Genomic DNA, 27,010 nt, shown 5'->3' with positions numbered 1-27,010 from the left:
TATTTTTTAAAACATATTTTTAGTTAATTCAGCAATACATATTTCTTCTTCATGACTATATTTCTGTGTCACCAAACTGGAAGCAGAGTAGTGTCTGCGACATTTCCAGCCCCGTCCTGGGATCTCTGGAGTATCTATCCACATTTCTCACTCAGGTGCCTGGACTGCCCGGTGAAACTGAGGCAAGGTGACGGTGACTGAAGAGGTGGCCATTGAAAGGAAGCCCCTGAGAAAGCTGGGCCCTTACTCTGTGTGTGATGGATTCCCACTCTGAAATCCCCCACTCTGACCGCTCTATTGAGCCATTTTCGGTGTTCCTGAACCTTCCAAGACTTGAGGTGTCTTGATATATCAAGTGTTTATGATGGGGTGATGTTGTCCCCAAAGGGACAGACAAAGGTAAATACACAGCTCTATCTCAAATATATACATTTATAGCACATTCTCAAATATATACATTTATAGCACACACACACACACACACACACACACACACACACACACACACACACGCACGCGCGCGCGCACAGTTTATTCTGGAGCCAAAGATGAGTGACCATAGCCTGGGAACCCAGATTTAGGTTACTCCATACACCATGAGCCAATACAGTAATGGTTTCATGAAAAGAATATAGATTTATTTTCTATATGTAATATAGATAAACATACAAGAAATATATATATATACACACACATATGTCTCTGTGTGTGTGTGTGTGTGTCTGTGTGTGTGTGTCTGTGTGTGTGTGTAGGGTGTTTTGCCTGCACGTATGAATGTGTTCTGTGTGCATGCCTGGTGCCTGCAGAGGCCGAAAGAGGACATCAGATCCGTAGGAACTGAAGGCATAAATGGTTGTGAGCTGCCATATGGGTGCTGGGGAACTGAACTCAGCCAGTGCTCTTAACCGCTGAGCCATCTCTCCAACCCTTGTGTGAAACTTTTATAGCAACAGAACCAAGAAAATCGTAGACCAAGATACTTTAAAATGCATTAGTGGAAGCTTCTGGTGGATGGGAAACTACAACGTGGGAAACCTCCACTACAGGCTTCTGACGCTATCTGATGACATTCTGAGGCTGGGGTTAGTGATGGCCAGGGCTTGCTCCATTCTTACAGTCCCCAAAGGACTTTAACTGATGGTCACACCCCAAGGAGGGCAGTACATGATTATCAAAAGGAGCTAAAGACGGGCCAAGGTCCTTTGGCTCTGGATCTGCAACATTGCAACTCGCCATAATCTCTGCAGTTTTGAGCAGTCAGCCAGTCTCGTAGAATACTCAAATAGAAGTAGCTGCTTCGAATGGACACGGGGTCCACGTGCTTCCCTGCCGCTTATCCCTTGGGTTCACTATGTGGTCATCAGTGAGAGTGCCGCGGGGAAAGCCCCATGTGGCAGGCAGATACCTGCTTAATGCTCTGAGGACTGCCAGCAGATGACAAGCCGTTGGTTTGTAGATTTGCATCTTTATTGGTAGGTAAGCTGAGCACAGGTTTGCCCAAGGTCACGTTGTGGCTCCTCCCTCTGGTCCTCCTCTCTTATCCCACCTCCTCTCGGCTCCTCCTTTATACGGCTGTGTCTTTTAGATTCGCCGCAGGCTTTAGGGGTACTTCCTAGGTTAAGCCTTGGTATATATATACCCACGTCTTCTATGCCGTCACGTTCCCTGTGACTCAGTACCCTCATTTACAAAACTGCTCTTCTGGGACGTCCCGCACGCCTCCTTTCCCTCCTTCCCCTTCTCCTTGTGTCTTCCCTGACCCTACTTTCTTTAAGCTGAATGGCACAAGGGCAAACATAAAACAAAATCCGTAGGGCAGACCAGACATCTGCAGCCAGAGTTAAAGGTTTTCATTTTTCAATTACCCCACCCCAAATCAGTAGTCTGGGATTTTTTCCAATGATGTCACTTCCTGTAAACATGCCCCTTCCTAGCATCGAGTACTTAAGGACCATTCCAGGGGTCTGAAGAATACTTAGGAGCCAGGACCCAGGGCCAGGGCCAGATAACAGGTGCAGCTGTTCTGAGAGGGGGCAGCTGTCACTCCTCTGTTCCAGGGAACAGCATAGAGAAAACTGGTGTGGGCAGCATGGGGCAAACTCAAACATGAGAAGACAGACGTTTCAAGAATCGCTGCTGACTGCTGAGAGACCCTGGGCGCTTTCCCGTCCTTCCCACTGAGAAAGCGAGGTCTGTGCCTCGTTTCTAGTCATCTGGGAGAGCGGCTGAGGATGGAGGCACTGTTACCGGCGGCCGGCTGGGCTAAATGTGTGTCCAGATGCTTCGGTCTCCTCCAAAGCTTGTGCCTGCTGCCAGGGATGCCCAGGCTGCCTGGAGGCTCTTGATAAGCGCTCACCAGGCTGCAGCTGTGGTCGAGTCATGCACAGACAGGGCTGCTGCAGAGCACAGAGCATTCTCGTCCTGGGGCAGTGCTGTTGATGGAGTTATTCAGGCCTCAGAATCCAGAGCGTTGTTAGACAGGGAAGGACAGTATCCAAGAGGAGGACCAAGAGGGAGATGGAACCTAGGTTCCTTCATGGACGACGGAAGGGTTCTTTCCTTGTGCAGTAACCCAAGTCCTAGTCTCCAGGCACAGCCCTGGGAAGCGCTACCATCTCAAGTTTAGCGTTGTCTCAGAGAAAGCAGAAGCGAAGTGATGTTGGAAGGCTGGCAAAGGCTTGTCGTCATCATTTCAGCCCATCTTGGGTACCAGCATGAGCTGCAGGGATTAGAGAGGAAGAACTGGGGTGGGAGCCTGAGGTCTGCATGATTAAGGAACCTCCATCAGACTTCTGGTGGTTCTGCAAGGCGGACCTGGAGAGGGAGGCCCCATTGCATGGGACAGTCCCACTCCCATTAAATGAGGGCTCCTGCTTGGGGTCAGGGAGTGATCTATAAGGCTCTGTGCTCCTGGAATCCAAGGTGGCTGCAGGGTTAGACGCTGGCTAGAGACCTTGAGGCACTCTGGGTGTGGGTATGGTGCAGGACATTGTGGACACTGATAGTGACATGTCAGTCTTCTCTATCCCTTCGTGCTGACATCCCATTACGTTTAGACGGATACCCCTTTAATGATGGGCAGGCCTACCTGCAGAGCTAGGCAGGTCTGTCCCAGTGACTTAAGACAAGGCAGACAGATACAGAATGGAGGCCTTGCTGCCACGCTTTTATCCTGTGTTTGGTTGCCTCGTGAGACAGTGTTTTCCAGAAAAAGCAGCTTCTAAATGCTAGAAGTATCAAGAAATTCTGCCTACAGTTTCCTCAAATGGGATTTATTGGAAGGACAATGGATGACTCACACAAAGTGTCTAGCCGCTAGTTCTCAAAAGAGCCAGCCCTGAGGATTTGAAGAAGGTGAACTAGAATGACGTCTCACCTGTGTGTGACCCACCTGACATCGGCCCATGCCTGACTCCTATTTCCAGGAAGGACTAACTGGCTATGATGGAACCATAGGCCTCACCCACAATGTAGGGCTCTATCCTACCCACAAACCCATGGGAACGTGTCAGATGGCTCCCACATCTACAGTTATAGTAGAGTCAGGCTTTTGACCTGCCTTTAAATAGGACAAAGGCCCAGAGAGACTGAATATCAACAGTCAAGGGGGCTTGGTGGCTGTTGGTGTCATTTGAAATGCCAGACTCACAGACTGAGCAGGGGAGAAATGTCTTGGTCATTTCAGTAGAGTCCGTCCATGGGGATGACCTGAGGTGACAACAGATGGTTCTCTATGGTACAGTATGTCTGTTTAGTCTTCTACCTTTTCTGTTTAGTGGTCTTAAGGATAAGCAGGTCCTCACCCAGGGACTTAACCTCTGGTCACAGGAGCATGCCTTTGGCAATGATCAAAGGTACAGCATGGAGGTCAGCAGGATCGGTGACATTCTCTTTACACTTCCCAGGTGGCCTTCCCATGAGGGAACCACAGTGGTCGTGCCATTTTTACAGGACCCCCTGAGGCATCCACACCCCAAAGGCAAAAATATAAAGACGTGACTGAACCACAGGGGTTAGTTTCTGGAAAGTCGACAGTGTTGCTGCTTAGAAACTAGACTGTGCAGCCTTCTAGGTGGTCCTACTGCTCCGTGTTCAGCCTCCAATCAGGAAGAGAAAGGTGTCTCCAGGGCAGTCAAGGTCAGATCCACTCATCTTTGTGAACATGTAGAGTGTGGGAGCCCTGTACACAAAGTGTACCCCACTAAGCAGTATAAACAAGGGGGACCCCTTCGTGGAGAACTCGTATAGCACGCAGCCAGCTGCCAAATCCCCCACTCTAAAGGTTCGCTTCAAGAGGCTGCGTCGTTACTCACATTCAAACCCATGGCCTATTCCCACCACACAGTCTTTTCCTGAGACCACCAGCCTCAGGAAACTGGCCACCTAGAACAAACGTATCACCCAAGAACACAGACAGATTGTCGCCTGAAAACAATTCCAAAGAATCTGGTAATGCTTTCGCTGAAGCCTACAGTATGGCAACTCTGAGTCACTGAAATGGAGAAAGTTGTGTTTTCCTCTACCGTGGTTGCTGGTCATTCCTGAGGCCATCCGGTGCCATGAGTGGGAGAGGAGCTGGGTCCACAGTGTTCTTTGGTGGAGTTTAGAAGCGTATCAGCTAGTTGTTTTCTAGAACATGCATCTCATGCTGTGTCACGTCTGCTGCGCGGCCTGTGTCCGAGAACGTGCGGAGGGTGTCGGGTATTGATAACACAGAGACTCGTTCAATGATATAAAGAAAACTTTAAACAGGCTCCAAAAAGGTTCAAGAAAAACTTCCTAAGAAAGGCTCCCACCAGAGAAGCCTCTGCTCTCTCCTCTCCCCTGGCTGGTTCTGCTCTGACCCCAGAGGTGGATGTGTGTGGGTTTTTGAAGGTGCGGTTAGTCTCTGGACAAGGTCGAGGTCAGGGCGGTTTCCGTGGGAAGGCCTTTCCCAGGAACTTATTGTATCATTTTTAGTAAACAGGTTTTTACTAAACATTGTCTTATAGCTGCCTACTCCCAGGCAGAAGGGGAAGTGGCCAGGAACTTATTGTATCGTTTTTAGTAAACATGTTTTTACTAAACATTGTCTTACAGCTGCCTACTCCCAGGCAGAAGGGGAAGTGGGTCTCTGCTCAAGGTCTGGTGTTCCCACAATTCACCCCTTTTTATTTTCAAATGAGGCACTCCTGGCTTAGGTCAAGTAGGGTCACCCTCCCTTTCCCGTCTTTGGGGGACCTTGAACCCCTGTTTTAGGTGGGAGGGGTCTTCCCCACAGGTTGCCCGTCATCGGAGATACCCCAACCTTAAATCATCTGTAACCAACCTTCATGGCTATTGGGATTGCCATGGGCTAAGCTAAGCAATACTTGGTTACGGATCTCTTGTCTCTGGAACAAGGCACGTTTGAGCTCGGCATAAAGCCAGAATGCCTACTGCCACTGCCACCATTTCCAGGACCTCCATTGACATAGCGCCTCTCCATCACCATACCCATCACCAGATCTGGGCCATAACATTCTACCAGCCTTCGTCTGTTACAAGGGTAACCCGCATGTGATTTACATTTACAATTTGATAAAGTTTCCAATCGTTTTAAGATCTGCTCAGGAAAGCATTTAGAAAGTGCACTTGCACAGATACATTAGGTACAATCATTGATGTTACACATGTAGCATTACGAAAAATATGAACAATAGTTGTCGCATTAGGACAAGTTGCATTTCTCCAGAAAAATACACTGGCCTAGTCGTGATTCCAGAAATAGGAACCATCAAGTCTGGTATTTCAAGTGACCATGTCCTGTTCAAATACTGAAAAGAGGCTTTTGCCACTCATAGTCCATATCAATGTCCAAATATTTTAAATGGGTCCTTTTTTCCCCTAAAGGGAAAACTGGCAAAATGAATTCTGTTGTTTCAAGGTGTGTCAAAGGCAGACAGTTAGTCTTTCCAGTTCTTTGTTGGCTTCGGGATGAAAACTCACGGGTCCGGAAGGTTAATGCAGCAGGTCTGTTGAGAAACTGGAAATCTCGAACTGACTGTTTTCTTTCTTTCTTGGGCTGTAGATTCGATGACATCAAGGGTCAGGAACACTGATTTAGGAGATCTCACTCAAACTGGCTTAGGTAGGCTCCCATGGTCTCAGGTCCAGTTTTTCTCTGCTCCATGCATCTCACTAATTGGTCTGACAGCTGCCGAAGCTTTATTCTTTTCCTACAAGAAAACACAAACATGCCCTCGACCCCAAATTAGGGTCTTCTCCACTGTCTAGTGCATGGATGTCTCCATTTGACCTGAGCAATCGTTGCTCAAGTTCCATCATGCCAGAATCTGTCTGAAGCTCACTGGCATTCACATTATAAAATTTTTAAATGAGGAGTGTATTATTTGATGAGTCATGTGGGGACTGGGGGCATTATTCCCCCTTTTTTATTTTCTAAAAAAGTTTTCTTTTTTGAACTGTTGAAGCTGGACCATAACAGTAGAAGGATTTGTCTACCCTCCTTGGTTAACTATCTAGGTAAATTGGGCTTACTAAATAACTTTTGAAAATTATTTGAAGTCTGTGAGCAGTCTTTCCCAATCTAACCTGTAGAACTCTCACTAGCTGACAAGGCCTCATTTGTATCTTAAATTTTTCTGTTAAAACATTAACAGACTGGCTGGATGTTCCTTTTGGCTATATTTAACGCAATCTAGGTAGCTTCTTAACTATTTTTGAAGGGATTTAAGTATCCTTTTAATCATATAAGCAGTTCACACTCACACATTCGCAATCACATTTCATACATACCGGTGTGGCCACACCATACATTCAGAACATACATGCATCTTTCAGTCATCCTTTTTCCCTAGGTCATGATTAGTCTGTTGCAATGAAGCTTCCTTAATTGAAATCTATGTAAAAGAACAACTCCAGCCAATCCTTGAACTAAAAAGGTTAAAAAGTCCTATATGTTTTTATCATTCCTCCATTTGAGCTACAGTCATGGGGTACAGCCGTACCTACTCCTTGTAACTCTGTAGATGCAAGGTAGAGAGGCCAGGCTTTTGGCCAAAAGTTTTTAGAGATGACTCACAAAATAGAACTTAAATGTAAACAAAATTTTTTATTCCATGTACCTTTGTCCTTTTTTTTTTTTCTTTACTTAATACCAGTACCTCTTTACTGTTACCAAAAAAATTTTTTTTGAGTCAGGGTTTCTCTGTATTGTTTGAGGCTGTCAGTCCAGCCTGGCCTCGAAGAATAGTACTGGACCGTCCCAAGAGTAGTCCGACCGTGCCTGGGGGCAATGGCCCATGCACCCCAGTAGGGAGGGCCTGGATCCCCATTTCTGGTGTTAGGATTGCCTGGGCGGAGGGAGCGAGGTCCAATCCTGCACTCCCGAGGTGGCTCTAAGGAGGTCTGAGATATGAAGGGGTTGCTCTGGGGAGAAAATGAGTCCTGCCACTGCCCAGAGCAGGGGTCATTGCCCCGTACACATTGGTTTTGGGGCCCTGGGGCGGGGCCCTCCTCCCGTTTCCCTGATTATTATTAGCAGAAAGGAAATTTCCCTCCCAGTCAGTTTTAGAGTAGCAGTCTTTGGCCCAATGATATCCCCTTCGGCAACGGGGGCATAAACCAGGTCTCTTGAGACCCGTAGTACTATTTTGAGGGCACTCTCTACGGAAGTGTCCCTCCCTACCGCAGCTAAAACATGTTTTTCTCCCTCCCAGAGTAGGTCTTTCTTTCCCCACTTGGGGCCGAATAGCAGCAGCTAACACTTGGCCCTGGATGAAGTTCCCATCAATGTCCCTACAGATCCGGATATAGTCATTTAGACTTTTATTGCGATAGGGGCGAAGGGCTTCCTTACAATATTTATTTGCATTTTCAAATGCCATCTGCTTTATGACTGGCATCGCAGGCCCAATGCCCCCAAATATTCTTTCTGCTACCTGACTGAGACGGTCTACGAAGTCTTGAAAAGGTTCGGAAGGTCCTTGAAGGACTTTGGACAGATGATCTCCTCCTTCCTTGGAAGGCAATGCTTTCCAAGCTCCTTGGGCCGCTGCTGCCACTTGGGCATAGACTGCGATGTCATATTGCATTTGTTGCTGAATGGTGGCATATTGACCACTCCCGGTAAGCATCTCCACATTTCTCTGGGGCTGTCCGGCCTGTGCATTCCTTTGGGCTGTCTGGCTGCATCTTTCCTGAAACTCACCTCTCCAAATCAAATAATCTCCCCCCGACAGAGCTGCTCTGCAAAGCTGCTGCCAATCGCCAGGTGTCAAATTAAGAGACGCAAAAGATTCCATTAAGGAAAGTGTAAAGGGAGCCTGTGCTCCATAATTTAAAGTTGCCTCTTTCAGTTGTTTTATATCTTTGAAACTTAAAGGGTCATGGCGCCGAATGACCTGTCGAGAATTGTTCGGATCTGGAACTTCCATTACTGGGGCCACCACCTGGCAGCATTGGACCCCTCCTCTGGGTCTTCCCTCCAGGTCCAAGAAGGACTGGGTTATCTCATAGGAGGAGTCCCTTTTTTCAGAGTATGGGGAAGGGTTTCTCTCCCTGTCCTGTCTTTCCTTAATTAGAATCTTTTTTAGTTCTTTTTAAGGGCCGCGATCTCAGCAAGTAACCGTTCCTTTTCAGACTGTGACGAGTCTGAGTCTGAGCTACTTCCATTTTCTAGGTCTGATAGAGAAGGATATAACCGATTCTGACCGGAGTCCTTCTTTTGGGTCACGCCCGGAGATGTCTACCCGTTTTTTTGTTGTTACTAAGAGACTCCTCCTCATCCTCACTAACAATGGAGCCTCTAGTTTCAATCACGGTCTCTTCATCATCACTCTCTGCCCCTGAACTCAAGGAGGCTTGAGTCTCAGTCTCTTGTAACTCTAAAAAAGCCTCTTTTGTGTCCTGAACTACCTGGCGGTGACGAACCTTATCTGTCAAAAGTGCTCCCCTCACTAATCTCCATAAGGAGAATGTCGTAGGGGGCAAGGACTCAGATCCCTCTTTTCGTAAAAGTCTATGAAGATCACGGCGAACCTCCTCCCAATCTGGAATATTTAAGCTTCCCCCAGTAATGAACCATGGACTGGCTCGTTCGATTGATTTTAGAAAGCCTTCTAGGGTTTTAGACTTGACTGCAGTCCCATGTTCTTTAAGTAACTTTTTTAGTTGATACTGCAATGATTCTAGCTTCCCGGAACTATTCCCCATAGTTTCTTAACCCCGTCCACTTACCTCGCTTTCACGATCTCGGTGGGACCTCCAATTGTCACGTCTGCTGCGCGGCCTGTGTCCGAGAACGTGCGGAGGGTGTCGGGTATTGATAACACAGAGACTCGTTCAATGATATAAAGAAAACTTTAAACAGGCTCCAAAAAGGTTCAAGAAAAACTTCCTAAGAAAGGCTCCCACCAGAGAAGCCTCTGCTCTCTCCTCTCCCCTGGCTGGTTCTGCTCTGACCCCAGAGGTGGATGTGTGTGGGTTTTTGAAGGTGCGGTTAGTCTCTGGACAAGGTCGAGGTCAGGGCGGTTTCCGTGGGAAGGCCTTTCCCAGGAACTTATTGTATCATTTTTAGTAAACAGGTTTTTACTAAACATTGTCTTATAGCTGCCTACTCCCAGGCAGAAGGGGAAGTGGCCAGGAACTTATTGTATCGTTTTTAGTAAACATGTTTTTACTAAACATTGTCTTACAGCTGCCTACTCCCAGGCAGAAGGGGAAGTGGGTCTCTGCTCAAGGTCTGGTGTTCCCACAATGCTGTCAGAACAAGGACGTGGGTGTGGGTGGATCCAGACCTGATAACTGTTTCCGAGTTAAGTCCGTCAAGAGGTGTAAATGCTACCCGGAAGTTTCCTCTCCTTCTCTGAAGACTGTCGTAGGGTCTTGCTTATTTATAACCCTTCTGCTTTGAAACCCTTTCAACATCTGGGTCCTGGCTGAAACGCTCTGCAACTTTAGCGTAAGAAGCAGCTTTGTCTTATAGCACGGGCAAGGAAAGCAGACCCAGGACCCCCAGGACGGTGAAATAAATGTGTGTGTCCTTGTGGTTTGTTGCAGAATTGGTGATGCTTCTGGAGTGGTGGTCAGGCACCGAGTGCACCATGTACACCGACCCAAAGTCCTTACCCTACTATGGGAAGGAAAACGCCATCATTGTTCTCAATCATAAGTTTGAGATTGACTTTCTCTGTGGCTGGAGCCTGGCCGAGCGCTTTGGGATCCTGGGGGTAAGTGGGCTATGTCTTCACCCTTCACGCTATTGTTTGAGTCGGATTTGTTGCTGCTTTTATATAGGGGGCATAGGACCTTGCTATGGAGGCCAGGCTGTTCTCGAACTTGTCCTCAGCCTCCCAGAGAGGTGGGATTAGAGGTATGAGCTACCATGGCCAGCTTTGGCAAGGTGTTTTTATTTTTTATTTGATTGCGATTATGGGTTTTTATAGTATAAAATGTTCTCAAAAGATGTTTATATTGGTTAGTTTTTTTTTCCATGCTGTGACAAAATATTGACGAGAGTATCCTGGGGAAGTAAAGGTCCAGTTTAAAGTCATCGTCCATTCTGGTGGAGGGGGCTGGCAGCCCGAGCTCAAGGCAGCCGGTCAGTTGCATTTCCTCTGCAGTCAAGAAGCAGAAAGGTGAAGGCTTGTGCTTAGCTTCTTCATTAGTTTTACCCTCTAACTCATCCCAGGGCCCTGGGCCATGGGACGGTGCTACCCACAGTCACGATGCTACCCACAGCAACGGTGGCTCATCCTACCTCAGTTAATCTAATCCAGGCAGGACTCACAGGTGCGTCTAGATCCAGCCAGCTTGACAGTACTGACCACCATGATGTTTGTGCTTCTGCCTTAGACTCAGGGTCGTGAGCAATAGCAGGAGGTACCCAACTGCACCACACGCCACATAAGCTTTACTGTGAATTTCTTAATCCTTATAGAAGCATTTATGAGTGGATATACACCACCGTTCAAAAGCACGAGAGAGAGAGAGAGCGCGAGAGAGAGCGAGAGAGCAAGAGAGAGAGAGAGAGAGCGAGAGAGAGAGCGAGAGAGAGAGAGAGAGAGAGAGTGAGAGAGAGAGTGAGAGAGAGAGCGAGAGAGAGAGAGAGAGCGAGAGAGAAAGAGCGAGCGAGAGAGAGAGCGAGCGAGAGAGAGTGAGAGAGCGAGAGAGAGAGCGAGAGAGACTGAGAGAGAGCGAGAGAGAGAGTGAGAGAGAGCGAGAGCGAGAGAGAGAGCGAGAGAGTGAGAGAGAGCGAGAGAGTGAGAGAGAGTGAGAGAGAGTGAGAGAGTGAGTGAGAGAGAGAGAGAGAGAGCGAGAGAGAGAGCGAGAGAGCGAGAGAGTGAGAGAGAGTGAGAGAGAGTGAGAGAGTGAGAGAGAGAGAGAGAGAGAGAGAGAGAGAGAGAGAGAGAGAGAGAGAGAGAGAGAGAGCACTTCTCTAAGCTGCTCGGGACCACCCAGCTGTAACTGGATTTGAACTCGAGCTTGTCTAGTTTGTTTCCCCATTCCTATTCTTAGTTGCTCAGCTCACAGGGCAGAATTCACCTGATTGTAAATTGCTCCCGGCTTAAGAACGGTGAGTCTCTAAATGGCAATAGCAGGATTTGGAATTATTCCTAATGTTTCCCTCGAATTAGTTTGACTTCTTGTTTGCAGCTTCCTTGCTCTCACTGGGCGTCTTCTGCTGGCTTTGGTCACCTTTAACACAATAGCGGCGTGTCATGCTTGAGTCTGTAGCACATTAATGACTCAAGTTCATCAACCGCCTTCAGATATTGCAATGGAAACAAATGTGGTTTTGACCTCAGGGTGGAAAGGGCACCAGAAGTTTTTATAAGACCTTGGAGGTGAAGTTTTTGCATTTGCAACGATGGTCCCACAGATAGGCAGGTGGCCTGCTTAGGGTACACTCGCTTTGGTAGCACATGAACACAATCCGTCATGTTTAGAATCCTGAGCTGTGACCAGGGAGTATGGGAGGGGTCAGAGGACTTGTAGGTCTGCCTCCTTCCGGGAGGTGAAGAGCCTCCTGTCAACAGCATCTCTCTCTCGTTTTTGCATTTATTCTTCAGTGACTCTTTGGGGTGTGTGTGAGTGTGTGTGTGTGTGCGCGCACTCGGGCAGTGTCACACCATAGTCTGCAGGCTGGGAGGCAGGTTTGCCCTGCAGTACCTCCCCGGCTCTGGCCTTCCCCAGAGAAGCGAGGGAGAGGTGAGTCACTTGCTAGTTCTCCCCTGTCACCAGAGAAGCAGGGTGTGTCATCACTGCAGGATGTGCTGGGCTCTGGGAGAAAAGGAGGAAGAGGAGGAGAAAGAAGATGGGAGGGGGAGAGGAGAGGAAGAGGAGGAAGTGCGGAGGGAGGATGGGCGTGGCTACTTTCACAGGTAGCTACTGCTGGACTGAGCACTGCCATGAGCAGAGACTACTTTGCTGACCCTTAGAGGCGCTGCGGCCGATGAAATGCTGGCTGAGGTGCCTGCCCTCCTCCCAGAGCGACCCACGATCCCCACTGCGTTAAAAGGACAGGGGAAAGTATCTGGTTAAATTGATTGACCCTCCAGACTCTTTTGTCTTCAATGACCTCTGGAAACAACAACACCTTATCCATCTTTCTGCCCCTCCTTGTATAACATGGTATTGAGAACCTTTGAGGAAATTGCTTATTTTAAGAGGAGGGATTGAGGGATAGAGTGATAGAGGGAGATGATTGATAGATAGATATCATATCAATCCCGACTGGCATTTTTTTTTAATCATCACCTGGAATAGCCTAGGAGGGAATGAGTTTAAAATAAATGTAATTTACAGGAATTTTTGACTTTGACTATGAAGGACAAGGGATAGGATTTTCTTTAGAAACTGGTTTGGCCTTTTGAAAACACCAAGCCCCCACCTGGGTGGGCAAGGCCAGCCCAGCACCCTGCCCTGGAGGCTGAGGTCCCCTAAGGCTGGGCTATCATTGCTGGATAGCGGCAGGGCTCCAAAGGTCATGATGAGCTATTCAGACACAGGCTGACCTTTTCCTCTTAGGACCAAGTGTAACCTGGAGATAGTTAGGGAGTGTCCCACCAATCAGTGAACCTAAAGCTTCTGGTCCTGTTTGCTCTCCCTTTGCCTCAGTGAACCCAGATGGTGTCAAGGTCACAATTGTACAGTCTCTCGAGAGTGCCAGGCTGAGAACTCCATTCATGATGTGCTACCCTGCAGCTATTACCAGAGCTCATCTGCCCCCCAGGCTTCAGCGTGCAGGCTAACTCTGAGGCCAGCTGGGACATTTTGCTTCAGATCCCTAATGAAGCTATGTGTCTTAATCGGCTGTGGCAGTGTGTGGTCTCTGGAGTAAGCAGGTTAAAGTAGAGGCATGCAGATTAGTGACTGCCTGCATTGCTGGGGAGTCAGGAACCAGCCAGCTGAGCTTCCAGAAGAGAGCGAACAAGACTGTGGTCAGGTGATTGCCAGAGTGACGGTCTCATCTCAAAGTCTGGCATGTACTGGCTAGCCTCCAAGGTTTCCCTGGTCAGGGTAGCCTCTTCTCCAAGGTTTCCCTGGACAGGGTAGTCTCTTCTCCAAGGGTTCCCTGGACAGGGTAGCCTCTTCTCCAAGGGTTCCCTGGTCAGGGTAACCTCTTCTCCAAAGATTCCCTGGTCAGGGTAGCCTCTTCTCCAAGGGTTCCCTGGTCAGGGTAGCCTCTTCTCCAAGGGTTCCCTGGACAGGGTAGCCTCTTCTCCAAGGGTTCCCTGGTCAGGGTAGCCTCTTCTCCAAGGGTTCCCTGGTCAGGGTAGCCTCTTCTCCAAGGGTTCCCTGGACAGGGTAGCCTCTTCAAGGGCTGCCAAAGAGAGCAGAAGCAAGCAGGTACCCAGGGCAGAAGTCACAGCGTGTGTGATGGAATCTTCTATCAGATTTCAGTCGTTAGGGGTGAACTTGGAGCCCAGCCACACCTAGAGAAACCTCTGGATGATGGGACCATCTCATAGGCCGCCCACCACACCCCGATGCTTTGTTTGAGACCCTCTCCCACTTCTTCCTCTTGGTAACTATCAGCCAGGTGATGCAGGGCAGCATGGCTTGCAAGGAGGTTAGAGTTTGTTTTTAATTTATTGATTTTTTTCATACAATATATTTTGGTCATGTTTTTCCCCCTCTCCCAACTCCTCCCCACCTCCCTACCCATCCAACTTTATGTTCTCTTCACACACAGACACACACACAGACACACACACATACATACACACGTGTGCACGCACGGAAATCAAAGAACTAGCAAGACGACAACAACAAAATGAAACAAAAAGCCCACCAAAACCACCATGAAGTCCATTTTGTGTTGGCCAGCTACTCCTGGCCACAGGGCCTGTCCTGGAGTGTGGTTGATGTGCCCTGTGACACTCCCCTTTCCAGTAGGGATCAATTGTACATGGCTTCTGATTAGGGATGGGACCTTTGATCCACTCCCCCTCAGTTCTGGGATGCTATTAGGTGTGAGTGTGTATAAGAAGCCACTCTGGGCTGTGGCTGTTAACCCTTTGTGTCCTGAGAAGAGTGATAACTCTTAACCCGCCTGTGGGGATAAACCAAACTTTTTTAAGTAGCCTAGCATCTGGATGTTTAGGAGCCTCCTGGGGACTTTCAAAGGGAAGCCTGGAAAGACTGGGTGTGACTCTAGGAAGGGACAAGAGGTCTAGGTGAAGGGACCCATGACGGAACGTGAGAGAATGAGCGCTTGAGAAGAGAAATTGTAAATGGTATACCCATCGTGTCAGTGGTGTCCAGGGACCATGGTAGCCTGGGTGTGATGTCTGAGGCTTCCCCACTACAGCAGAGGTAAGTGTACATTAGGCCCCTCCTCACCCCAGCCTCCAACTTGAGCGCTCAAGTCATCATGGGATGACCTGGGTCTGGATGGTAGTGATGCTGTTTGAGTGGAGAGATGATATGGGGTGAGCGTCCAAACCAGCCTCTTTCTCCTACGGGCTGGAGCTCCTGAGTCTGAGGCTGAGGCCTCTAGCACAGCCATTCCCTACTCTATTGGTTCAGGATTCTCACTCCTAGCTAATTATCATCTGGGGCTTGAGACTGTCCCCTCTTCTGATGGCGGGCTCAGTCATGAAGCAGACAGATGGCCTGCAACTTCCCAGCTCTGGAAGCTCTGAGTCTGCCCACCAGCGGCCAGCTAGGGGGGAGGGGCCTAGAACCTCCTGCTTGTCTTTGACTCTCTGAAGGACTCTGAGAGCACCTCATATTGAAAATGGGCCCTAATAATTCATTCTTTGCATCTCAGCCAAGGTTAATTGGCACCCTAACTGCAGATTTTGACTGACTGAGTGGACAGGTGTGAACCTTAGGCCCTGAGCCAGGAGCCAGGGGGTGACCAGGTGAATCCTGGGTAGAGAAAAGTCCCAGGCAGCTCACAGAGGTATGGCCTCTTTGAATGCCCACCTGAACCAGTCCTAAAGCACAGTCCTAAGCTAGGTGTGGCCCTTCCTCGGCAGGCCACTTACCTTTGCCTGTGCTGGCCAGGAGTGAGCCAAGAGATGAGGCTGCCTGACAGCAGGGCTGGCCACAGCCACCTCCCTCTTGTACAAACAGCCCCAACCAGTGACATCTGCTCTGAACAGATCTGCTCCCCACTAATTACCCGCCCCCATCTGTTCTGGCCCTCCCTGCTCACACACTGGCTCACACACCTGCCGCTGGAACTCTTTCAGTTGGCCACGCCTCCTGCCAGAACAGGGCGTCCCATTATCTCCTGCCTGCAAGGAGTCTCACCTGTCTGCCCTGCCCCTCCAGCCCCCCCCCCTCTGAGTAACACCTCCTGCTTACTTCCCACATGCTCTGGCCTAAGGCGATTCTGGAAGCAACCAGGCCAGCCTTTCAAAACAGTAAAGGGTGGGGGTGACAGGTTGAGGTGACAAGAGGGGGGTGGGGACAGTGGTTGGTGCAGGAAGTCCTTTCCTCTGTTGTTTGGGCCACCACAGCTCCTCAGAGAGGAGCCTGGGTGAAAACACACCCTTGCTGGTCTCGGGGCACTTCTTCTTTGCCACCAAACACCAGTCCCCTCCCCCTACACTTTGTCTAGAAAAGCCTGAGGCTTGCCAAGGGGAGGGAAGTGGCTGGGTTGGGGGGGGGCTTCTGTTCAGGGCTGAAGGACCTTGCACACCGGGCTTGATTTTGATAAAGGACACACGGATATTTTCCAGCCCAAGAGAGACGAATTCTTAGAGTGCTTCTGTTTCGAGCCTGGCCTGGGCATTTCCCCCTGTGGCTATGCGTAATCGTGGAACAGGGTTCGTTTTGTTTGGAGACTTCCTGGTAGGAAACTCCTGTGTGTGAGCAGGGCTAGCACCACCTAATAGAGTCTCTCACTTTGAGTCCCGCGGCCACACCCGCTCAGTTCAGCATTCTGAGCACTGCCCTCCGTGCACAGGGGACACTACTAAGCCATTCTCCACTGTGCTACCATTGCTTGCCTACCTCAAGGTCACAGATCCATCTATCTTTGTGTCCCCAGCACCGGCACCCTGCCTGGCCTAAAGGGGATTCTTGCTAGATCTCACGTGTATGGACTGTTTGGTCAGTTTGAGGTTAGAATCCAGGAGATGAACTCTCACGCCACCAGGGGGCGCTGAGGCTGAGCGCTGGTTGGCTTCCTCATCATCTGCTGAGATCAGGCTGGGCCTGACTTTGTGGTAAGCCCCCCATCAGACTTTGGTGTTTGCTACTTGTATGCAAGGAACATGCTAGAAGTGTGGTCCTTTGGCCTGCTTGCTTTTTAACAAACATCTCACCTATTTCAAAATTTCACTGCAGTGACCTCATTTGTTTTTAAATAGCAACTTTATTTAAGAACAAGATGATGGGTGACACCACTGAACTTCAGTAGCTAGAACATTTTAATTGCATCTATTTATTTTGTATGTGTGGAGGTCAGAGGGCAGTACAGGGTTCTGTCCTCTCCTTTTCCGTGGGTCTGGGTGCTCTAACCTGTTCCCACTGAGCCATTATCTTGCAGCTCTAACTTTTACATATTTAGCAGAAATAACAACCATGCCTAGACAAGCCCAAAGGAATAACTGATTAAACCTCCAGGAGTGCTTTTGTGTTTGGAAGCTAGGAAGGTATTAATCCCAGCACAGCCTTGACCAGGAGCCCTCCTGCAGACTGACCTCAGTCCTGAACAGGTTCCTGCCAGGCCCTAGTGTGAATCTTCCACTGGGCAAAGAAACAGCCTTTTCTATGCCCATCTGGTCATATGCTGTGCTGTCTAAGTTGGAGGTGCTAACTTCTGGCTCTGAGAGATGGGTGGTATCCTCCCTGGCTGGGTGGGGCACCCATGGTAGTTATATGCTCATCTCTTCTGACCCAGTAACACCTCTAGCTTTCTCATCCCCTTCTCTTCCCAACACCAGAAAATTCCTGAAATTTCCATTGTAGGATGGACTGTGACCTAAAAACTGGCCAAGGTAGACGCTTCAGCACCTGGTGGCTGTGGGTTACCCTATATAAATGTTAGGCTTCCCTAGACAGGTTTACGTCTTACTTTCATAATAGTTTCCAGTCGCAAATGAGTTAGCTTGTGAAAGAGGTTAGTAGCATCATGTCCCCGAATCTCATCTATCCATCTCCTACTTAGGGCAACAGGGGAATTTTATAGGGTTTGCTGTAAGTTAAGGGATGGCACTTTGACTTGTAATTGGCAGGCCAGGGAGTGAGCATTTTCAGCCGTGTGGACTGCATCGTCTTTATGATGTCTATTCAGCCATGGCTGCACCAGTGGGCAGCAGAAGAGTGGTCCTTGGTGTGCAGACTCACCTACACCATTATATACCGTCTGATGCGGTGTAGTATACGCCGTGGTCAGTGCTTTCACTGTGGGACAGTAAAGTGGCCCTTGGTGATGTAAGGCAGTGATGGGAATACAGACCCTCGAGTCACCCCCTCTAGTTGAAGCCCCTAGATCCCCACAACCCACCAGGCAGCTTTCGCCACCATTTGCCAAAGGCCAAATGCTCAAACACACTTGAGTCTCTTAGGAGAACCAGGAATAGGAAGTGCACCTGAGAACACAGCCATGGTTGGCTGGGAGAGACTGACCACCCAGCCGAGCCAGTAGCTTCTCTGTGGGCGGCAGTGTGGGTCATCCTGTAATTCCTGAGCACTGTCACATGTAATGTCTGCAAGATACAGTACACCGAATCTTAAAATAGTTTTTAACTTCCAGAAAGATGAGCTTAGTCAGTCAGTGGAACCATTAGTTTGGTTCCGTTAGCTCTCGTTATAGAAATCTTTGGTCGGGAGGTGACAGAAACAAGAGAAGGTGAGAGCCAGAGGGAATGTCCCTCCCCGTCGCAGACAGGAGCTAGGGGAACTCCAGGGTCTGAAATCTAGTGTGGACACGGGGCAGTGGGCTCCCAGGGAGAATTGTGACCCCAAAGACAGTTTGGCTTCCAAGGTGACAGGCAGTTTGTTTCCCCTTCTGAGACCCCAAGGTCGCTCTGTGCTGAGAAGAGAAGCTGGGCGTAGATGTAGGTGAGTCCTTTTTAGAAGCCAGCCTGAGGGTCCCAAAGCAGGGTACAGATGCTGATAGGATGAGGAAGCTGAGGGGAAGACATGAAGAGGGGCTGTGGGAGGCGTGTGCCCTCCCCTCTAGGCAGCCAAAGCTTGGGGCCAGGACCAGACAGCTGCTTCAGCTGTCCATGCTGCCAACTTGGGCACCATCTCAGTCAATTCCAAACTGAGGGGTGATGGTGGGAGGGGAGCTGAGCGGGGAAAGTGCTTGTTTGGGTCCCCTGAACATCAGACACATAGTGCGAGTGTCTGTAATCCCAAGGCTCCTACAGGGAAGTGAGCAGTGGAGATGGGAGAATCCCTAGACGGGTGTGGGCCAGCTGTCCTGGAGTAATCAGCAAGTAACGTGGAGACGACTGTATCCCAACAGGCAGAAGACAAGGGCTGATGTCTGAGGTTGTCCTCTGGCCTCTACCTGTGTGTGCCATGGCAGGCACACACGCGTGCACATGCACACACACACACACACACACACACACACACACGGTGGGGGGTTAGGAGGAGGAAGCAGGCGGACATATGATCACACACACACACACACACACACGGTGGGGTTTAGGAGGAGGAAGCAGGCGGACATATGATCCAGGTTGGCTTTCATGATAGCTATGGGGCTTCTCTAACTGCTGACCTCTACTCGCTGGTCTCGCTGGCCTTGCCTGCAGAACTCAGTCGCTGATGGGTTGACTGTAATACAGACTTGCCAGGCAGAGCTTCAGATGGGCTTGGTGAGCACAACAGATGTCAACAAAACCTAGGGGGCCTGTGGTCTGCAGAGCGTTCTCAAGCCTCTCCACCCTCAGCTGGTAGCTGGTACTTTTCCAGACCCCCTGATCATGGAGTCGTCCACCCCCGAGTGATTAGTATGATCTTGACCGTCAGGTCAGTGCAGTGGGAAGGGTTCCAAGCACCAAGGTTTTGGTTTGCAGCCTTTGGTCCCTCCTCACCCCTAAGATCCCCAACAGCCATGAAGTAACTTCTGTCTCCCTCACAGACGCCCTGATGTTCTTGCTCTTTCAGAACTGCAAAGTGCTGGCCAAGAAAGAACTGGCTTATGTCCCAATCATTGGCTGGATGTGGTACTTTGTGGAAATGATCTTCTGCACACGCAAGTGGGAACAGGATCGGCAGACGGTCGCCAAGAGCCTGCTGCGCCTCCGGGAGTACCCGGAGAACTATCTGGTACGCAGGCACAGGGGCAGTGTGCCGTCTGGCTCCTGGGGCCGCCACGCTCAGGAGTCACTTAGGGAACTGGGGTGTGACCTTAGGACTGACCTGGGCTGAAGGTTCAACCTCTTTGGGACTGTGGCCTCTGGGTGACCGTGTCCTTTGCCTTCCAGTTCCTGATTCACTGTGAGGGCACACGGTTCACGGAGAAGAAACACCAGATCAGCATGCAGGTGGCCCAAGCCAAGGGGCTGCCCAGCCTCAAGCATCACCTGCTGCCACGCACCAGGGGCTTTGCCATCACCGTTAAGTGCTTGCGAGATGTCGGTAAGGACGATGGCGAAGCAGGGGGGTCTTCGGGGCTAGGTGGCACTTGTGACAAGGGGCAAGTCTGGCTGGGCCCCTCGTATTTCTGCATCTCAGTGAATACCTCCCCCTGCTGGCCAGTAGCTTCCCTGCATGGAGCGTGCCGAAAGTGCTGGGTCCCGTGATGGCCTGGTGATGGAGCTGCAGGGCCTTTGAGGCGTTTCTTGCTTGTCTGTTGCTCTCCACCACCTGCAGATGATCTGACCGGGGTGTTGTGGCAGCTGACCCCGTGAGTCCTGAGCCCCAAGAAGCCACTGTAGATTAAAAACAGGAGAAAGCAGTGGCATCCTGCTACGACTCTCCCCATTTCTCTTTAAACCCTCATCTTCAACGTAAAATATGTTCTCTTGTTCTCCCATGTAATGCCTTTCTCTCACATCCCTACACCCCTGGTCCTCGGGCTCCGAAAGAGGCTCGCTGTCATCCTTGGGCTGGATAGGACTTGACACATCATCCTTTAAGTGTGACAGGCCTTCCTAGCAGTTTCTGTGCCGGGGTGTAGGCGTCAGACCCTGGCTGTGTGGCTGCTTCATTCGGGGAAGGGCACGGAATGGTTGTGCATATGTTCCTAGAAAAGGTTACACCGGGGCTGGAGAGGTGGCTCAGCTGTGCGCTTACTGTGCTTGCCGTAACTGGAACTCGGTTCCCATCACTGTCCTAGGGGCTCACAGCCGCCTGTAAATCCATCAGCAAGGGATCTGACGCCCTCTTCCGGCCTCATGGGCACATGGACCTACATGCACACATCCACCTAGTTAAATAAATCTTTCACAGATTTTACATTTAAAAAACAATGGTTAGAGTTCTGTAACAGACATGGACTTAGATGAGTCTAGTTCATCTTCTTCCCATATCTGTCCATACATCCACATTTGCTCAGGCCACTAGAAAGTCACTTATTATTGTCGCTGTCCATCTAGTTCTGGTAGACATCGCTGCTTTAAAGCCCACTTGGCCACAGGAGCTACTGTGATGACTAGCTTACAGCTGGCTCTCTGGTTACAAAAGATGATACCTGTCCAGTGTCGAGCAAGTGAACAACCGGGAAAAGCCCAAGGAAGGGATGTCTCAGCCCATGAGCCGTTGGTAGATGGGTTACAGTGTGCGTGACTACTGAGCAGAGCCGGCCTCACCCGCTATATACTGCCTTGTGTTTGTCTTGTCTTATAGTCCCAGCTGTCTATGACTGTACACTCAATTTCAGAAACAATGAAAACCCAACGCTGCTGGGCGTCTTAAATGGAAAGAAATATCATGCTGATTTTTACATTAGGTAAGTTGGCCCTGCTTCCTTCTTAGATGAGGGGAGCTTTTTCCTAAGTACTAAGTCACTAAATGCCGTCTTCAGAGATCACAAAGAGCTTGTAGGGATTTTAATAACAGGACGAATTTACCAGTGGAGAACACTGCCCCACCACAAAGCCTGTGGTGGTCAGCCTAACAGTGGTGACTGATTACAGACAACATGCCATCCCAGATTCTCCTCTGAACCTCTATGGCGTGCTGGGTTAATCTCTGAAGCCTCTCCTCACTGAGATATTTCTGGGCACACTGGGTTATAATGTGTGCCCATGGAAAATCGTGAAAAATACACTTCGCATGGACCAAAGCAGACACCCTTGAAATTTCAAGAGGCAGTGCTCCAGGAGCACGGAGAGCAGGAGGCCTGGAAGCTGCTTCTCCCTGTTAAGGTGGGCTTTTTGCTAACAGATAAGTCCCCACCCTTGCCGGTCATGGCCTGACAGCTACCCAGGAAATGAGCAGCCACTCAGGGGCAGAGTAACTTACCCAGATGCCCTACCTTCTCACATGCTGGGGGCGCCTGAGCTTCCAGCATATGCCTTAGTGTGGGTGTACCTCAGCAGACACCAAAGGAGCCACTCTGAGGTAGCCTATCCCTGCCTTTCCTGTTGATCCTGGGCCAAAGAGTACCAGGGTCCTGTCCCGTGCATGGGTTCTGCACCACACAGAAAACGAGGCGGTGCTGTCCACTTTGGGGGAGACAAGGGTTGGGCAGGTAAAGGCGGGTCCCCACTCCTGACACCATCTCTGAGTCACTGACTTGACCCTTACTTGACTGTTTGGCCATGGCTGCATTTTGGGATTTCTACCAGTCTTAGTTAGGATTTCTACTGCTGTGAAGAGATGCCATGGCAATTCTTAGGGAGGAAAACATTTAATTGGGCGGCTTACAGTCTCAGAGGTTTGGTCCATTATAGTCATGGTTGGGACGTGGCGGTGTGCAGGCAGACATGGTGTGGGAGAAGGAGCTGAGAGCTCTACATTTTGATCCGAAGGCAACAGGAAGTGAACTGAGACTGGGCGTAGCTTGAGCATATGAGACCTCAAAGCCCACCACCACTACAGTGACACACTTCCTCCAACAAGGCCACACCTCCTAATAGCGTCACATCCTGTGAGCTTACAGGGGTCGATCAGATTCACATGACCACCCATAGACTGCCCTCTCTCCCGGCACAGCCGGAACTGTCATGGTGGACTGCCCTCTCTCCCGGCGCAGCCGGAACTGTCATTGGGTGCTCAGTGTGGGGCTCTCCTTGCTAGCTGTTCTTTGCTTTGACAGGAGGATCCCTATGGAGGACATCCCGGAGGAGGAGGAGAAGTGCTCGGCCTGGCTACACAAGCTCTACCAGGAGAAGGTGGGTGCAGCTGTGGACTTTCTGGGAGCCAGGTGTTGGTTCCCCTGAGGATCTACGTGTCAAGCAATAAAAGAAAGTTGCAGAATCCATCGCTAGGTAGCCTCACAGAACGTGAAACTATGGCGTTTGTGCAGTGCACCACCAGGAGGGAATGCCTGTTCTGTGAGGTCCAGAGAATAAGGCACAGTAGCTGAACTTTGGAGTGAGTGAGTTTATTGACAGACAGCAGACATCCTCAGTCAGGGACTTAGAGGATCCAGGAGGAACCACCTGGATGACGATCGTGCTGGGGTTCCCTGCTGAGCTCTCTGTCCATGGACGGGCCCTGACTCCCTCTTCCCATCCGGGCATTTAAACCAGGGGCAAATGAGGGTAACCCTTACTGGAAATGGTCCACCTTCCAAATGTTCTCAAGGGCTCCATGTTTTAAATTCTCTTAGCTGCTTGCTGTCACAGCTTTATGGAAGACAGCTGAAGTAAATGAGTTCACGGAGATTAGGGAGAGCCGCCTTGTTTTCAGAGTCCCCTTTCAACAAGCGTAAATGGCACTCGACAGTTTACCAAGATAAGATGTATATCATAGTGGTCCAGCAGGCTTTTTACACTTGTCACGAGGCACATTTCCTTACGGGAGAGTGACAGATGTGGTCTTGGTTGCTCCTGAGCAAAGTATTTGGTGCCTCTGTCACTTTGAGGTGAGACCCAAATAAGAATGCATCCCTGAGGGCCTGGTCCAGCTCTCTGGCTTGTTGTGCTTTCTCTGAGGAGGGCCTTGTCTTTCACAAGCTTCTCTCTTCCAAAAATATAAGTAGGGCAAGGAGAACCTAATCATCACTGTCCTGACTTGACCCAAGGGAATTTGCCCCAAGGCAGTGCCGGCGCCTCCTGTGAGCAGTACCTTTGAGATTCCCAGCTTTTGTCATCCAAGCTCAAGGGCTGCAGAGAGGCTGCTGGGAACATGGAGGTTGAGAGACCAGAGTGAAAGTGTATCCTTGGCTGTCTGTGGTCGGAGATAAAGAAGACTTTCATTTCTCTTCTCTTTAACCTGTAAGCACTGTCCTGCTGTGCTGCCTCAGTGCCCGGAACACGGTGGACCTGACGGGGACTCCTCCCTCCCGCAGGCAGGACAGCAGGAAGGAGAAATTAGCGTTGGAACTCCCCAGCGGCTGCCCACAGGGCTTTACCAGAGGCCCGGTAGGTAGTACCTGGAACCCAGCACGGTTGTCTGAGGCACTTTTTCTGTCCCGCAGGACGCCTTTCAGGAGGAGTACTACAGGACGGGGGTCTTCTCAGAGACGCCCTGGGTGCCCCCACGACGGCCCTGGGCTCTGGTCAACTGGCTGTTCTGGGCATCACTGCTGCTCTACCCCTTCTTCCGGTTCCTCGTTAGCATGGCCAGCAGCGGCTCGTCAGTGACGCTGGCGAGCTTGGTGCTCGTCTTCTGTGTGGGTGAGTACAGAGCCGGAGGCAGGTGGGCGGGTGTTTCCTTGCTGGCTGAGTAGCATCCATGGGGGCCAGGCTCACAACGCTGTCTGGGGTCTAGAAGTGTGCATGGAGCAACCCCCCAGCCCGAGAGTGTGACTTGGAGCTGTAATTCCTCATACATCCCACCCTGAAACTCCTCCCTTCCTTCTCCAGGGGAAAGCAAGGGGGCTTGAGGGATCTAGTTGCAACCTTTTTCCCCTCTGTATACAGACGTGGGACCCTCCCGTGACTGGGCTTGAGTGAGGAAGCTCAGAAAGTGCCTTCTTCATTCCTCACAAAGGTGTGCTTCCCCAGGATTGTCCAACTACAGCAGATCCTCTCACGCCACGCCAGTGTGCATGCTGCTCCGTCACTGCCCTGTGTGTGACGGTCCCCTACCACCTGACGGCCAGGTCTGCTTCCGAGGCTTATGCCAGCATAGGCAGCTTCCACTACTGAGGAAAAATGGCATGAGGCCAGGAGATTGATGTGTGTCCTGAGCCAACAGGCTGGCTGTTTCTGTGAAACACACAAGACTGCGGTCAAAGGGCAACACATGGGGCTTAAGCAGGAGGTGTCTCGGGACAGACTCCCACTGGGGGCCGTCTCAAGCATGAAGGCACACTCTTTTCTCTTAGTAACCAGTGAGCACCCTGGCATGTCTGCGTGCACCGGGGCTTTGGGGGCAAGGGAGAAATTCACTTCCACCTCTGCTTACAAGAGCAGGAAGGCCAGCAGAGGCCATGCCCTCCATGGGGAGAGCTATAGGCCTTACTGATGTAGAGGGATGGGAAAAGCTGTGCCCAGTGGCCTGAACACTCAGCCTGGGGTGCTGTGGCCATGTAGAAGTGTTTCCAGAACTGAGGGCTGTGTCCTGGTTGACACCATAGTCCAGTATCCCTCCCCTCCCTGAGGCCTTTGGACCACTGTGCACACCTCTCACCATCTCCTGTAAGGTATCACTGTGCCTCCTGCTAACGAGGCACTTCACTCAAGTGCCAGGATTGGGGCAGGGCTTATGTCTCAGCGTTTCAGCCGGCGTCCGAACAGACAACTCTTCATTTGCACGGGCTGGCTTCCCTGTCCGCTGCACGGTCTTGAGTGGCATCCCAAATGGAGAACATGACGCTGAAGCTGCTTGACATACACCATATTTGGGGGCTGCATCTGCTCGCTCACCCACTGTACCCGAAACTGTGCTTGCAGGGTTAACATGTGGCCTGCCACCCAAGGAGCTCACCAAGTCCCTCCCCAGAGGTGACTCCTTAGCTTAAATGGCAGTTTCTGAGTGAGTTCCTCGACGGGTCCAGCGCCTTCTGTGACAGCCACAGTTTCAGAGAGCAAGGGCTTTCTTTCAGTGAGGGCAGTGATTTTGCTCTTTGCTATCAACCCAAACAATGATGAGGTTTGTGGGGCCTGCAGGTCCTAGGCTTGGCCTGAATCCTCACAAAGGCCCCCCATCTCCACTCTGGAAAGTGGAGAATTCTGTTTACCTCCACTCTACAAGGGTGGCTCGCCTCCCTTCCCCTCCCTCCAGAGCAGCCCTGCCATTGGCCTTTTAATGTCCAGAGGAACGCTCCGAAACTGGTCAAATGGTACCCCAGACTGACTTGCATTTTGCAGCCAATGGCCTCCTGTCTGCAAAGCGCCCCTGGAGTGTCTTCAGAGGCTTAACTGCTTTGTCCTGTCTCTGCAGCTTCCATGGGAGTTCGATGGATGATTGGCGTGACAGAAATTGACAAGGGCTCTGCCTACGGCAATATTGACAACAGACAAAAACAAACAGACTGACCTGGGAATGTCACCCTCCAAAGGGAACCTTGGGGAACTGTTGGTGTCTGCCTAGTCTTCTTAGGGTTCAGTGGTGGAGACTGGGGAGCTTTGCTGGGATGAGCAGAAACCACAGCCTCTCTATTCAGAGTTTGTCTCAGCGCTGGACGGGGAAAGAAGACGTTCTCAAAACTTTTCCCCTGTGTGAACGAATGAATGACCGGGTTTGGTTGTCTGTTCATTTGCACACGTGTTTTTGTGTGTACGTGTGTGGGAAAGGAGAATGGTTGCGTGCATACTTGGGACCCTGTGACAGTGGGGTCGGTGGGGCTGCAGGGAAGCGTGGGGCTGGGGTGGAAGGGAAGACGGCCCTGTCACGCTGTGGTGCTGCATCTTCTCTAACCCTCGATTGCCAGAGACAGAGTGAACAGTGCTTTAGACAGACGACTGGGTTCCGCCTCCAAATAAAACAATTAAAGTGTTTGTCTGGGTTGTCCATGGCATGTGTTTACACACACGTTCTACCTCCCTTCAGCCCTCAGCTTGGGCATTCCAGATGGCAGTCACTCACCAGTTACGCTCTACGGAAAGCTGCTAGGGCCTTGAGTCAAGATTCACACAGGACGTGATTGAGAGCCACCCCCAAATGACCTGTCAGGCTAACAGAATACTGAACATCATCAATGTCACAAGTCTGTGGCGGTGGGGAAGTCACGGTCCAAGTCAGAAAGCAGAAGAGATGAACGCTGGCTCTGGCCCCGCTCACTCGCTGTCCTGCTCAGTTCAGGACCCCAGCCCGTGGAGTAGGGGTCTGCCCTCCACGGTTGCTATAATCGAGATTACCTGCACAGGCAAGAGCAGAGGCTCGTCTCTGAGGAGATTCTAGATCCTGTCAAGTTGGCAAGCCGCATCAACCGATACAGTATGCCAGTGCAGGATGTTACCGTAAGAGACGTGGGCACCGTGGAGTGTGAAGATGAAGGTGCTGGGACAGGAAGGCACTGAGGGGACAGCTTCGGGTTCCCAGTCTTGCTGAA

General features: G+C 50.5%; 1 protein-coding gene across 3 annotated transcripts in view; it reads left to right on the top strand.

The window, feature by feature from the left end:
- The window catches only part of Agpat4 (1-acylglycerol-3-phosphate O-acyltransferase 4), a 94,116-nt gene extending 67,660 nt beyond the window's left edge, over nt 1-26,456 (top strand). For all 3 annotated transcript variants that reach the window (XM_040758267.1, XM_040758268.1, XM_040758269.1), the window contains 7 exons: nt 10,042-10,211; nt 19,567-19,728; nt 19,887-20,040; nt 21,250-21,352; nt 22,664-22,739; nt 23,990-24,188; nt 25,900-26,456. In XM_040758267.1, the coding sequence (XP_040614201.1) occupies nt 10,042-10,211; nt 19,567-19,728; nt 19,887-20,040; nt 21,250-21,352; nt 22,664-22,739; nt 23,990-24,188; nt 25,900-25,994 (959 nt within the window). In that variant the 3' untranslated portion in view covers nt 25,995-26,456. The remainder of the gene's footprint in view (nt 1-10,041; nt 10,212-19,566; nt 19,729-19,886; nt 20,041-21,249; nt 21,353-22,663; nt 22,740-23,989; nt 24,189-25,899) is intronic.
- Nucleotides 26,457-27,010: the final 554 nt, after the last annotated feature.

Source organism: Mesocricetus auratus, unplaced genomic scaffold, assembly GCF_017639785.1.
Source record: "Mesocricetus auratus isolate SY011 unplaced genomic scaffold, BCM_Maur_2.0 Super-Scaffold_100018, whole genome shotgun sequence".
Taxonomy (NCBI): Eukaryota; Metazoa; Chordata; class Mammalia; order Rodentia; family Cricetidae; genus Mesocricetus; species Mesocricetus auratus.
Note: the sequence above shows the minus strand (reverse complement) of the source record. Positions and strands in the feature narration are given on the sequence as shown.